The following is a 12,238-nucleotide window of genomic DNA, read 5'->3' as shown; positions in this document are numbered from 1 at the left end:
AATTTTCATCTTATGTAACATCCAGACCAACTTGAACTTTCCCAGCAGACCCCAGAATGTCCTTTACAGCTTGTTTAGGAACTGGTGTTCAGTGTAGGGCCAAGCATTATGTCTGGTTCTGTCTACTGTGTCCCTCACACGTCTCCTTTCTTTCCAGCACAGCCCCTAGTTTTCTGTTCTTAGTAGGTTTTCCTGTGGAATTGCTGTCTTTTGGATTTGTCTGGTGGTTCCTTTGGTATTGTCCAAGTTGTTCCTCTATCCTCTGTCTGTCGTATAAATTGGAAGTTGTACCTAAAGGCTCAAAGGAGGCACAGAACATTCTGGGCAAGAGTATACCATAGGGATAGTGTATATTTATGCTACATCACATCAGAAGATGCGCTGGTCAGGTGGAACCGTCTAGTCATGTCCTCTCCCTGTGACCAGAGGGTAGTCTCTCTGCTGTTCATTCAGTGCTGTTAACCGTTCACCTCATAGTTTACCCCCAGCTGACATCCTTGCCTCAATCAGTACAGCGATTTCTTCCACATTTACTGAGTGGCTTTCTTCCCTAAAATAGCACTTTTCCTTTCTCCGTTGGAGCTAGTTTGCCACCTTGGAAAACTGTTTCTGCTGGAATTTGGCCCCACAGCTGTCCTGACCAACCGTGCTGGTGTGGCCATCAATTAGCTTCCTGGGAGAGTGTCCATTACCTGCTGTCACGAGGACGCCATGTACCGAGCCAGTGAGAGCCTCCGCAGCACACACCAGAGACTTTTGCTCCTGCGGGCATGGCCTGGCCGGCTGCTCCTGCCCACCTCTGGGCCTGCCAGGCTTCACCGCGACATTGTGCCGCCTCCGTGCCGGCCAGGTGGCTTGGCTCATCTCACGTGCCCCATGGCTTTGAAAACACTCGTTCAGCATCTTAACATTTTGGAAAGCTTGGCTTTGTGTTTCCTCTGGAGTTTCTTCCTTTGGCTGTGTGACCTGCATGATTTTGTTCACCCCTTCTGTGCTGCCTGGGGTTATTTTTGGCGCTTCAGGATACCGCGATGTGACAGCAGCGCTCTCCGGAACGTGCATGGACTATCACCTGCTCCCCCAGAGTCGGGGCTTGGCTTTTGCACGGAAGGCTTGTGAATGAACAGCATGCTAGAATTTTCTGGTGGCCTTAGCCCTGTCACAAATTTGCTATTTCTAGTTAAAAGCTTTGGTATGCTCTTTTTTTCCTGCATTCACTGAGCACCCTTTTTGTTTTAAGGTGGATATTTTGGCTCAGATTGGTTGTATTGAAGGTCTCAGCCAGTCACCACCTTCCTCATCTTCTCCTTCTCCTACCATAAATAAGGTAAAATTCAAACCGGAATGCAAGAGGAAATAAACATTTCAAACTCCTCAGAGTAACCCTTTTCCCCAAGCGAGGTGATTGTTTCAGGCGAAGTATCTTACCGAAGGCCTTCCTGGGGCGCGGAGACGTAGGGGTGGAACAGGTAGGGATTGGAAGGGCAGCTGGGATTCGCACCTAGGGGAGCTTATCCCTGAGGCTCGGTGGACAGTCTGTTCCATGGACAGTGAGCGCTAATGAGGGGGTCTTAATCACGTGGTTCACAAAGTCAGGAGCTGTTTGGTACCATAAAGGGCAGACAGGGAAGAGGATGGAGACCTTGCAGAAGGAGAGAAGCCTTGGCTCAGAAGCAGAATGGGTTGTCCGGCCAAATGCCTGTGGTTGGGGCACAAGGGTTATTGGGATCGAGGACAAAGGAGTCCGAGGCCATAGCGTCATTAAGCCTGGTCCCCTTTGCAGATTGTTACAGGAGGGGTTGGACTTCAAAGGCTCTGGCATCTAGCCCCCAGAAAATGTTTGTGCCACGCGCCCCAAGAAGGGGTACTGGGAATCGAAAACAGAGATGTCAGAGACCTGTGCGTGGCAAAGTGGGTTCAGAGGAGGGAGACAGACTGTGTGAGCTGCTGCGGGTTGTTGGTCTTAGAGGGGGAGGGGCCCTGGGACTCCGTAGAGACCATCTGAGAGTGAGAGAGAGCGAGCGAGAGAGAAGTCGGTGATCAAAGCTGGAGAGCTGTCCAGTGGGCCAGGCTTTGAAATACTTATCAGCAGGAGTCACCTTGAAACAAGATAGAGGGAATGTCCCAGGGAAAACAAAGAGAAGGAAGCGAATAGTTACTAGATTTGCCTACAAGGATTTCATAACCTAGGTAGGAGCTGAGATCATAGAGATGACCAGATAATAGCAGTTACTACAAGCAATTTATAAACAAAGTCGTTTTATTTATTTTTACCCTAATTAATTTTTTAATAAATTTCATTGATTTATTTTTAAATTTAAGTATAATTCACACGAAGTGTTATTTTAGTTCCAGATATAATGATTCAGCAATTCTGCACATTTCTTTCTGTCCGTCTTGATCAGGCTCTTAATCCCTTCACACAGCTCACTGGTCCCCTCCCCCACCCCCCCTCTGGTAGCCTCCAGTTTGTTCTTTGTAGTTAAGAGTCTCTTTTTGTTTGTCTCTTTTTCCCTTTATTCGTTGTTTGTTTTTTTCTTAAATTCTGTGTATGTGTGACATCCTATGGTGTTTGTCTTTCTCTGACTTATTTCACTTACTATTATGCTACGGTCCATCCGTGTTGTTCAGATGGCAAAAATCACTTTTTATGGCTGGGTAATATTCCCCCGTGTGTGTGTTCTTTATCCCTTCATCTGTGCATGGACACGTGGGCTACAGTAAATAATGCCACAGTAAACATAGGGGTGCATATATCTTTTCAAATCAGCGTTTTCGTTCAAATACAGTAGTTTTCAAAGGAACCATCTTTTGTTTGTTTTAGGGATACTTCCTCTGAATAGTTCACATCTGATTCTTTCTTCGGTGTTGACGAAAACCTTTCTCTGCTAACATTGTAGTCTTCATGTCATAGCAGCGCTGAGCATCACTCCTGTGCTGCGTTATAACCCTCTGTTCCCTCTCTGTTTCCCTCCTGTAACTCCCACCAGCCTTTCCGAATCAGAGGCAGGCTGCCTGGTTTCGAATTCTAGCCTGAAGCTTCCCGGCTGAAAAGAGGTAGAAGCAGAGTGTCAGACCGGCGGCCTGACCAGAGCCCGTGACCCCCACTGTGCTGCCCTCAGCCTGTCACTTCACGGCGAGACCCGCTCAGTCGGGCCTTGATGGAACTGCTAGACAAATGAGTGTCTATACTCACTGTCCTCTTATTGTCCCAAATTTCTGTACTTTTTGAAGTTCTTATTCTGAAAACCTCACAGTTGAGAGTTTGGAGGGTACAGAGTATATACTGGAAAAAGGGATTCTTCTTTTTTTTTTTTTTTTTCTAATGCTTTTATTCAATGTAAATTTATTTGGCATCTGCCAGACACTGTATTTGGTAAGAAATAGTAATGAATGGAATCAAGATTTCACTTTAAGGAAATAACAGTACAGTCAGAAAATATGCATCCATGTACCCAATACCTCAAGATTTATACATGGAGATAATCACAGTAGAAACAGAATTATTCAAATTTGTTAAAGCACCAAAAGGGATTCTTCTAAGCGAAGTGTGCTTGTCAGGCCCTTAGCACGACTGCCTCCATCTACAGAACCCACGAGAGCTCCTTGTGCGTATCACCATGCGGCATATTCGAGAAAATCACAGGCATCTGGACAAAATGTCCTTCTGTTGGTATTCGACTTAGAGCCAATCACTAGTAACTTCACTCTTTTTCTTGAAGATAGATGTTTGAATGAATTGTACTTCACATGTAAAACATAGACTCTGTTTTTTATGGTTCTGGTGCATGGCAGGCAGTTGTCCCCACATCTGTCAGTGAAGAATTAAAAAAAAAAAAAAAAAAGCCAACACAATAGTATTCTAGAGCATTAGGTATATTAGACAGTTTGGGTAACTTTCTTGCAGATTCCCCTCTTTCTTTTTTTTTTTTTTTAAACTAACACTGGTTTTTGGTTTTTTGGTTTTTTTTTAATGTGAGAAAGAAGACTCAAGGGGAAAATCTGCTATTCCGTGTTCTTAGATAAACAGATTGAATACTGAAATTTTTTCTAAGGCACTATTTGTTTTCCCTGATTTTATCTGTAAGTTTAAGGTGGTACAAGTAAAAATCAACACATTTTTCAAAATTTGACATTCTAATGCAAAAGTTTAGATTGTTTTACTTTTTTTTAATTTTTTAAAAAATTTTTAAAATAAATCTATTTATTTGATAGAGAAAGAGTTACAAGCAGAAGGAGTGGCAGGGAGAGGGAGAAGCAGCCTTCCGCTGAGCAGACATCCCAACAGGGGGCTCAGTCCATGAGCTTGAGATCTCAAACTGAGCCTAAGGGAGACACTTAACCAACTGAGCCACCCAGGTGCCCCTAGGTGGTTTTACTTTTAAAACATTAAGCTGATGCTAAAGTTCATGTGTAAAAATAAACCGATAAAAGATTTATGCTAAAGTACTGATACTGTTTTATCTAATGGGCTCGCAAGTCACTTGGTACTTGTACAAATGGATTCCTAGGAGCCAAGAGCGAGCTCAGATATAGGCCCAAGGACAGCCTACGAGTAAGGTGACATTTCAGTTCAGTGGGGGAAAGACAGATTTTTCAGTAACTGGTGTTAGGCAGACTGATGACAAGAAAAAATTAAATCAGATTCCCACATTATTTCCTCCACCAAAGTAAATTCTAGGAAAATCAAAGGTTTACAATTTTTAAATCAAGGAAATCCAAAAAAAAAAAAAAAAAAAAAAAAACTGTAGTTACCTCAAGTGAACGGGGCCAGGGGAGAAGTGGGCTGCAGGTTCTCTTACCATACTAGTCCTTGAAATTGGGCGCCATGTATTGTCTTTTCCAAGATTTTATTTGTGGTGTTAATAATTAAATGGTAAAATTACTTAAGGGAATAATGGGCACAAATATTTTAAAATGAATTTTGGAGCATGGCACCCCCTTTTATGCATGGCAGAGCCCGTTGGCAAGTCAGGGGGGAGCATAGGAACTGAACTGTCAAATGGGGCTGTACAATCTCTTTGGAAAGCAGTTTGACAAACTCTGTCCGCTGAAAAAGCCCATTCTCATTAGCCCCCCAGTTGCTCTCTGGGGATTTTAGTCGTTGTGTTGGACACGTGTGGAAGGATGTACAAGGAGGTGCGCTGCGGCGGTATTTACGGTAGCGAAACGCAGCAGCGCGACCTGTGCTGGAGCATCCGCGTGTGCCGGGGAAGCTGTGGGAGCTAAAGGCAGCGGAACAGGCCACGGGGAAGAGCCACGTCAGCCAGAAGTGCTGGTGGACCGCAGAGGACGTATCGGGTCACCAAGTGAGAAAAACGAATACAAGTGCAGAGCACAAATGTTTAACAAAAAGGGCCCTTGCTTGTGGGAGGTTCAATGCAGTATCTAGAAGGAGTTCGTTGGTGGTAGCTGTCAGGAGATAATGACTGAGCGGCAAGTGTATTTTTTTTTTAAGATTTTATTTATTTGTTTGACAGATCACAAGTAGGCAGAGAGGCAGGCAGAGAGAGAGAGGGAAGCAGGCTCCCCAGCGAGTAGAGAGCTTGATGCGGGGCTCGATCCCAGAACGCTGAGATCATGATCTGAGCTGAAGGCAGAGGCTTAACCCACTGAGCCACCCAGGCGCCCCGCAAGTGTATTTTTTAAAGGGTGTACGTACCCTTTTATTCTGCTGGCGTTTTGGGTTTGTTTGTTTTTTTTTTACTGGGAAGGTGGGACTTTTCCATAGAAAAATTAAAACCTAGCCAAAATACAGTGGATTTACTCTAAAGCAGTTCAGGTGAATAAAACAGATCCTTCTCAGCATGTGTAATGGCAGAAACATGACTGAAGTGCAGACAAGACACACACCCCATGTGATGCCGTGTATGTCAGTTTGAAGAACCCAACGCAGTTGTTCATGACCGTGGACTGTGACGTGGAAGGACGGCCACAGCCACAGGAATGGCTACGGTTCAGAAGAGTAGTTACTGGGGGAGGGAAGAAGAAAGAGGGAGTTGGGCGGCCCCGTGTCCTAGTTCCTTTGTTACTGGTTGTCAGGTTCCCAGGAAGCAGGGCAGAAGGTTAACATAAAAAAATCAGGTTGATGCTGCTGTTTCTTAACTGTTTATTTAAATGGAAAATTTATTATTTAAATTTTTAAAATTGTTTTAGGGTCACTTGGGTGGCTCAGTCATTAAGCATCTGGTTTCAGCTCAGGTCATGATCCTTGGGTCCTGGGATTGAGTCCTGAGTCAGCCTCCCTGCTTCTCTCTCTCCCACTCCCCCTGCTTGTGTTCCCTCTCTTGCTGACTCTCTCCCTGTCAAAAAAATACATAAAAGCTTTTAAGAATATATTTTTTAATTGTTTTAAACTTAACATGCTTTTTTATTTTATCAGTGTTAGGTGATTTCTTCTGAATTAAGTAATGATTTTGAGACAGAACAGTTATTGTTTCTCTCTCTCTCTCTTTTTTTTTTTTAACCCCTGACAACAGGTCAGCAGTGGCAATGACCCCTGGTCAGCCTGGAGTGCTTCCAAATCTGGAAACTGGGACAGCACGGATGGCTGGGGGGCTAAGCCAGAGGGGGCTGCGGCCCAAAGAAACACCTCCAATAACTGGGACACTGCCTTTGGTCACCCCCAGGCCTACCAAGGACCAGGTGAGGAAGAGGGTTCTGCTGGTGATCAGGCCCACCCTGAACTTGGTTCAGCGTAGAAGTGACTGGGGAGGGCATCCAAGTTAAAAATAGAATTTAATCAGGGGCGCCTGGGTGGCTCAGTCAGTGAAGTGTCTGCCTTTGGCTCAGGTGATGATCCCAGGGTCCTGGGATTGAGCCCCCCACATTGGGCTCCCTGCTCAGCAGAGAGCCTGCCTCTCTCCCTCTGTCTCTTCCCTCTGCTTGTTCTCTCTCTCTCTCAAATAATAAAGAAATAAAATCTTTTTAAAAAAATAAAAGATATTTTAAAAATAGAATTTAATCAGTGGAGTGCTCTCAGCTGCCCTTGTCATTAATAGCAAACCTAGATTTCTGGACCCAAATGTGGGTAGTCGTTAATTATAATCTGTAGTCCCAGCTCCATGATCTGTCGCGGAGTCGCAAATGTTTGCGGGGGCCAGGTTCACAAGGCAGGAGAGCAGAGCAGCCTATGGCTGCGGGAGAGAAGGGGCAGCCCTCCTGTCACCAGCGGAATGATGTCAGTGCAGGAGACCCAGCCCGTGGTCCTGGACCTCCACGGTGCCAGAGACTGGTCATCTCTGTTTTTATGTCCTCTTCCCACTCTAAAATCTTAGCAGCTGACACACATTTGTTTTAACACCTTGGGCCCAAAAAATGTGTATACAGAGCAAATGTGATTTATCATCTGCTGGTTTATGATCTCTGACTTAATGGTTTTACCTTTTCCTGAACTACCTGTTTTAATGGAAATACAGAGGCAAAAAAGGAATTTATAGGTGGGAAAACAATTCAGGGATTAAGAGAAAGGATGTTTATGCCTGTTCTGAAATTAAAGAAAAAGACCGATATCCGCCCCTCATTTTTTCATGACCGGTGTGTGAGCACATCACACGGAGAATCGACTGTGCTAGTGGCTCCTGCTCGTAGCCAAGAGCCATGGGCCAGTGGAAGGACTGCGAGCTGACTGCTTGCCCCTAGTTCTGTACCAGCTCGGCCCGATCTTCCAGTACATTCTGTTCTTTATCATTTTCATTTTGGCGTCTGTTTCTTGGCTTCTCTTGGTGGCACCCCTAAGGCAGAGATCCCAGGGCATTTTTCTGCCTAATAATAAAAGGACACATGAGGCCATCAGGGTGGGAGACAGGCGCAGGCAGCAGGGCGGGGAGGGAAGGGGGGAAGCTGGCTGCAGCTTGTGCACGGACAGACACCAGCGTTCGAATAGGAGGATGCAGGTCTGTCGATGCCCCCTTGTCTCATTTCTTCTCTTCCCCTTCTTCCGCCCCTCCCCTTGTCCTTCCCTCACCTGTATTATTAACCTTGGTGTTAAAAGAATTCCTGGGAGGCCTGGGTGGCTCAGTCGGTTAAGCATCTACCTTTGGCTCAGGTCATGATCCCGGCTTCCTAGGATCAAGTCCTGCATCGGGCTCCTTGCTCAGCGGGGAGCTTGCTTCCCCCTCTGCCTGCTGCTCCCCCTGCTTGTGCACACGTGCTCTATTAAATAAATTAAATTAAATTAAAAGAATTCCCCATCAAAAATGTATTATCCACCCTCCATCCTTCCTCCCCAATACTTGTGATATTCATGGGTATTTGATCTGCTTATTTACAGCTTTATAGTGAGAGTTATCTGTGCGCCGGCCTTGGCTTATGTATCCTTCTGGGAGCCGCCGCTAGCCTGCGCTTCCCTGGCCTGGGTTACCCTGACAGCCTCATTTTCTAACATGTCTTCTGCATGGAAAGGCAGACTCCCTGGCTGTAGCCCAGCACTGACCGGAGAGCCAGTGCGCCGCATCTGCGTTCTAAGCCTGTGCTACACCTTCTCTCCTTCGTGCTTTCATTGGCTGATGCAGTCAGTAGTCCTATCAGAAAATGAAGTGGTTCCATTTTTCTTTTGTTTTTCTTCACTGGTGATCTTCTGTGCCCGCCTCCAGCCACTGGTGACGATGACGAATGGGATGAAGACTGGGACGACCCCAAGTCTGCCGCTCCCTACTTCAAGGACTCAGAGGCAGCAGAAGCAGGGGGTGCTCAGCGGGGCAACAGCCGAGCCGGCTCCTCCTCTATGAAGCTGCCACTCAACAAGTAGGTTTGGGGGGCGGAGGGGGTTGCCGAGGTGGCTCAGTCAGTTCGGCGTCTGGCTCTGGCTCAGGTCATGATCTCAGAGTCCTGGGATCGAGTCTCACCCATTTCCCATCTGCCCCTGCTCGTGTGTTCTTCCTCGCTCACTCTCTCAAGTAAATAAAATCTTAAAAAGTAAAATAAAATAAAAAATACAGGGTGCAGGGGAACATGAACACGCAGAAACAGACGGGAGATCCAAGGAGGCTTTCCTCTTTTCAGGGATCTGTGAAGTTTGGGGTGTCGTTTGATCATTTCTGTTTGGCTCTTTGCTCTAGAAGCTGATTGAAAGAATTTTTTTTCATTTGAAAGTGAAGTGTTTGTTGTTTAATGATCTGCCAAATACTGCTTTTACCTTTGTGAATTCCCTGGCACACTGAGGTCTCATTACTGACATCACAGAAAAGCTAAAAAAAAAAAAAATAATAATAATAATAATAACAACAACTCTCCTTTCAATGTCTTCCTGTTGGTTGCTCACTTATTGTGGGCCAGACGTTGTGCAGAATGGCTTCTGTGTGCTGTCATGTGACCCTCATACCCCTCTGTGGTCCTCTGTGTTCACTGTGGGAGGAACTGAAGCCCAGAGAGGTTAAGTAAGTGTCAAGGCTTGCACAGGTGGGAAGTGATCTAGTCAGGATCCCCGTCCATTCCTCCATGTCTCAGCTACTATGCCTCGTATGTTGTAAGACTTTGTTTTCACTTAGATTCCTCTATGATTTAAAACAAGAAGAGTTTGGCCAGTACTTGGAGGCACAGTGCCTGACAGGGACGCGTGTGGGAAGGGATGAGTGTGGACAGAGGACTGTGGGATTCCCCGGGGGCAGTCCCGCATGAGTCTATAGTTCACACGGTGTAGCTCAGAGGAGACATGCTGTATGACTTCCCTAGAAATTCTCAAATTCCCTTCTTACAGCAGCGTGCTTAATAGAGTTTTTCTAAAATCACTACCACTATTTGTCCATGTTCCAAGTCCATGATTCAAAGCAGGAAGGACTGTTAATCTGTGTCTGGGAGCAGTTGTAAACAGAATGCTGTGTACCTGGCTGTCAAGGTCTGGGTCTAGATCTGCACACGGAAGTTTGAGTCCCCCCAGTTCCCCTCAGTACGTTTACGTAGCATCAAATGATTAGATGAGCTGCCCTTTAGCTACACGTTCTTCCTCCTTCTGTATCTGCTTCCTTCCATTAGGTGTTTTCATGCTCAGTTGCATGCACGGTAAAATTCGTCATTCATATTGTTTCTATCCTGTTTCTTAAAGTGGAAGGTGAAGTTCTCAGTGTGGTCTGCAGTGATGTAAATAAGCGTAAATGCAAGTGCATTGAAACCCATTGTACTGTAAAGTGTCTCTCAGCCCCATTTTGAAAACGAGGAAGCACAGACTCTGCATCGTGTGCGTGGCCGCGCCTTCCCGGCTACTTAGGGAGGCTCTGGTCACGTAGCTATTAATTGTTGGAGTTGGAACTCAAACCCAGGACTGTCCAGCTCTGAGACCCCTCTTTGTTCTCTCGTGTATTAGCTCTGTCTAAAGACTGTCTAGGGAAAAGAGGGTAGAGGTAAGTCGTGTGAGGGTGAAGGAAAAGGCAGGCCCCTGAAGCCATCGCATCAGCCTTTAATTTGGGATATGAATGAAAAAGAAGTAGTGTCGCTGGTCTTTTGTAGAAATGATGCTTCTTTTTCTATTGTAGGGATTTTGCTTCCTGAGGGTCTTTTTTTCCTGTTTATTAAAAAAATACTAAAACCCAAATTAATCTTGTCCTCTTTAGAAGTAGTGCTTTAGATGGCTGTGTGTTTATCCCAGCTTTTCTCCAGTTTTAGAATGTTTGCGGGTCTCTTTACTAAGGGGGAGACTGGTTTCCTTTTGTGTCTCATAAACCAGTTCTGAGACGAGTCTAAAAGAAAATGGCACAAGTGCTTATGAATAGTGACGGTTTCTCTGGGATAATTGTGGCATCCTGGAGCGAGTATGCTGGAAGGTGGCTTTAATTTGGATCTAGAAATGCTGGCGTGTGGCCACTGCTCCGTGTGTTCTAACGGCCGGGCTGAATGCTTTTCCTCCCGTGCCCCAGGGGACAGTTTTCTAGGCCGCCCTTCACTCTTCGTGGGGCGATAGAGTGTTTCTGATCCAGTTAAGCAAATGGAGCATCCATAAACATCACACCTTCTGGAGTCAGACTGTCCTCTTACCAGATAAAGCTTAATTAAATGACTAATTGGCCATCGAACAATCTGATTACATTAGGTTTCATTTACCAGTTTCCTAGTCCTTGTGCATCTGAGAGGCAGAACAAGGTTAAAACTGTTGCATTAAGTAAAGGTGGACGAGAGTCGTAGAATTCTATAAGGAAAGACGGAGTTTTTTATCTTCACGGGCATTTATCTTCATGACCAGATTTCCTGGATTTGCGAAACCTGGAATGGAACAGTATTTGTTGGCCAAGCAGCTAGCAAAACCCAAAGAGAAGATTCCCATCATTGTAAGTTTGTTCATTTTTGTTTGCTTGCTTCGTTTATAATTAAGCTCTTTTATACTACCTTAAAGCTGAGAGGGTTCTTAGTCTTCTGGAGGGTTTTGGTAACACATTTGATGGTATGTATTCATGTTGTAAGAGTACTAAAGGTAATTAGCATCAAAGAATGCCTGTCATTATATGTAGATATTTTTAAATTTCTATCTCTAAGACTATTAGTAATTGAACTAACCACATCTGTAGTACATAGTCTTTTTTTTCTTCTCGGACGCGTCTTGATGTCATCTTTTACATGCTGTCTTCCTACTGACTCTGTGTATTTAGTAAACCCAATTCAAATATTTAGGTTTCTGTCCTGGCAAAGTATGTGTATATTACCCAAATAAGATGCTCTTCCCACTGTGCTGGTAATAATTAGTCTTTCCTCCAGTAAACCAGCTGTCAGGTCACAGGAAGGAGCAAGCAAATAAAGGGTAGGAGTTAGTGACACCGTAAAGAATCTCTCTCTTAGAATAACTTGATTATTACATACTATGACACAAGCTCTCTGGGTTCACCCAAATGTTGATTGCTGATAGATTTTCTTTCTAAGCATTATCTAGTGCTGTATTTCCAGATGAATTCTGGAGAAGAGAACTCTGGCTGTCTTTGGACCCTAACGACTTACTCCAGTAACTATAGGATGGGGGCGGGGTTGAGTGTAATCACCACAGGCCCAAACGAGGAGGAAACATCTGGTCTTACTCTATAACCTCTGGGTCCTAGGAAATTTGATAAAATGCAGAAATCACACTGGATTTTTTTTATTATTACTTGTTCCTACATCTTTGAAAAGATGGGAATTTTTTTTTAAACTAGCCCTTCATCACATAGAACTAGACAACTGGACTAGAGAGGGGGAAATTGTCTTCTGTCCTGCACTACCATGGAGGAGAGGGAAACAGAGCTCTCTTCTCCATGGCCTGAGATGTCCACATGGAGACCTA

The 12,238-nt window shown here is 45.0% G+C and overlaps 1 protein-coding gene across 2 annotated transcripts in view; it reads left to right on the top strand.

The window, feature by feature from the left end:
- LOC111158655 (sorting nexin 9) overlaps window positions 1-12,238 on the top strand; it is a 105,078-nt gene that overhangs the window by 60,802 nt on the left and 32,038 nt on the right. For both annotated transcript variants that reach the window (XM_022520846.1, XM_022520847.1), the window contains exons 5-7: window positions 6,480-6,645; window positions 8,595-8,745; window positions 11,174-11,258. In XM_022520846.1, the coding sequence (XP_022376554.1) occupies window positions 6,480-6,645; window positions 8,595-8,745; window positions 11,174-11,258 (402 nt within the window). The remainder of the gene's footprint in view (window positions 1-6,479; window positions 6,646-8,594; window positions 8,746-11,173; window positions 11,259-12,238) is intronic.

Source organism: Enhydra lutris, unplaced genomic scaffold (genome assembly GCF_002288905.1).
Source record: "Enhydra lutris kenyoni isolate GAN:26980312 unplaced genomic scaffold, ASM228890v2 scaffoldscaffold62, whole genome shotgun sequence".
Lineage (NCBI taxonomy): Eukaryota > Metazoa > Chordata > Mammalia > Carnivora > Mustelidae > Enhydra > Enhydra lutris.
Note: the sequence above shows the minus strand (reverse complement) of the source record. Positions and strands in the feature narration are given on the sequence as shown.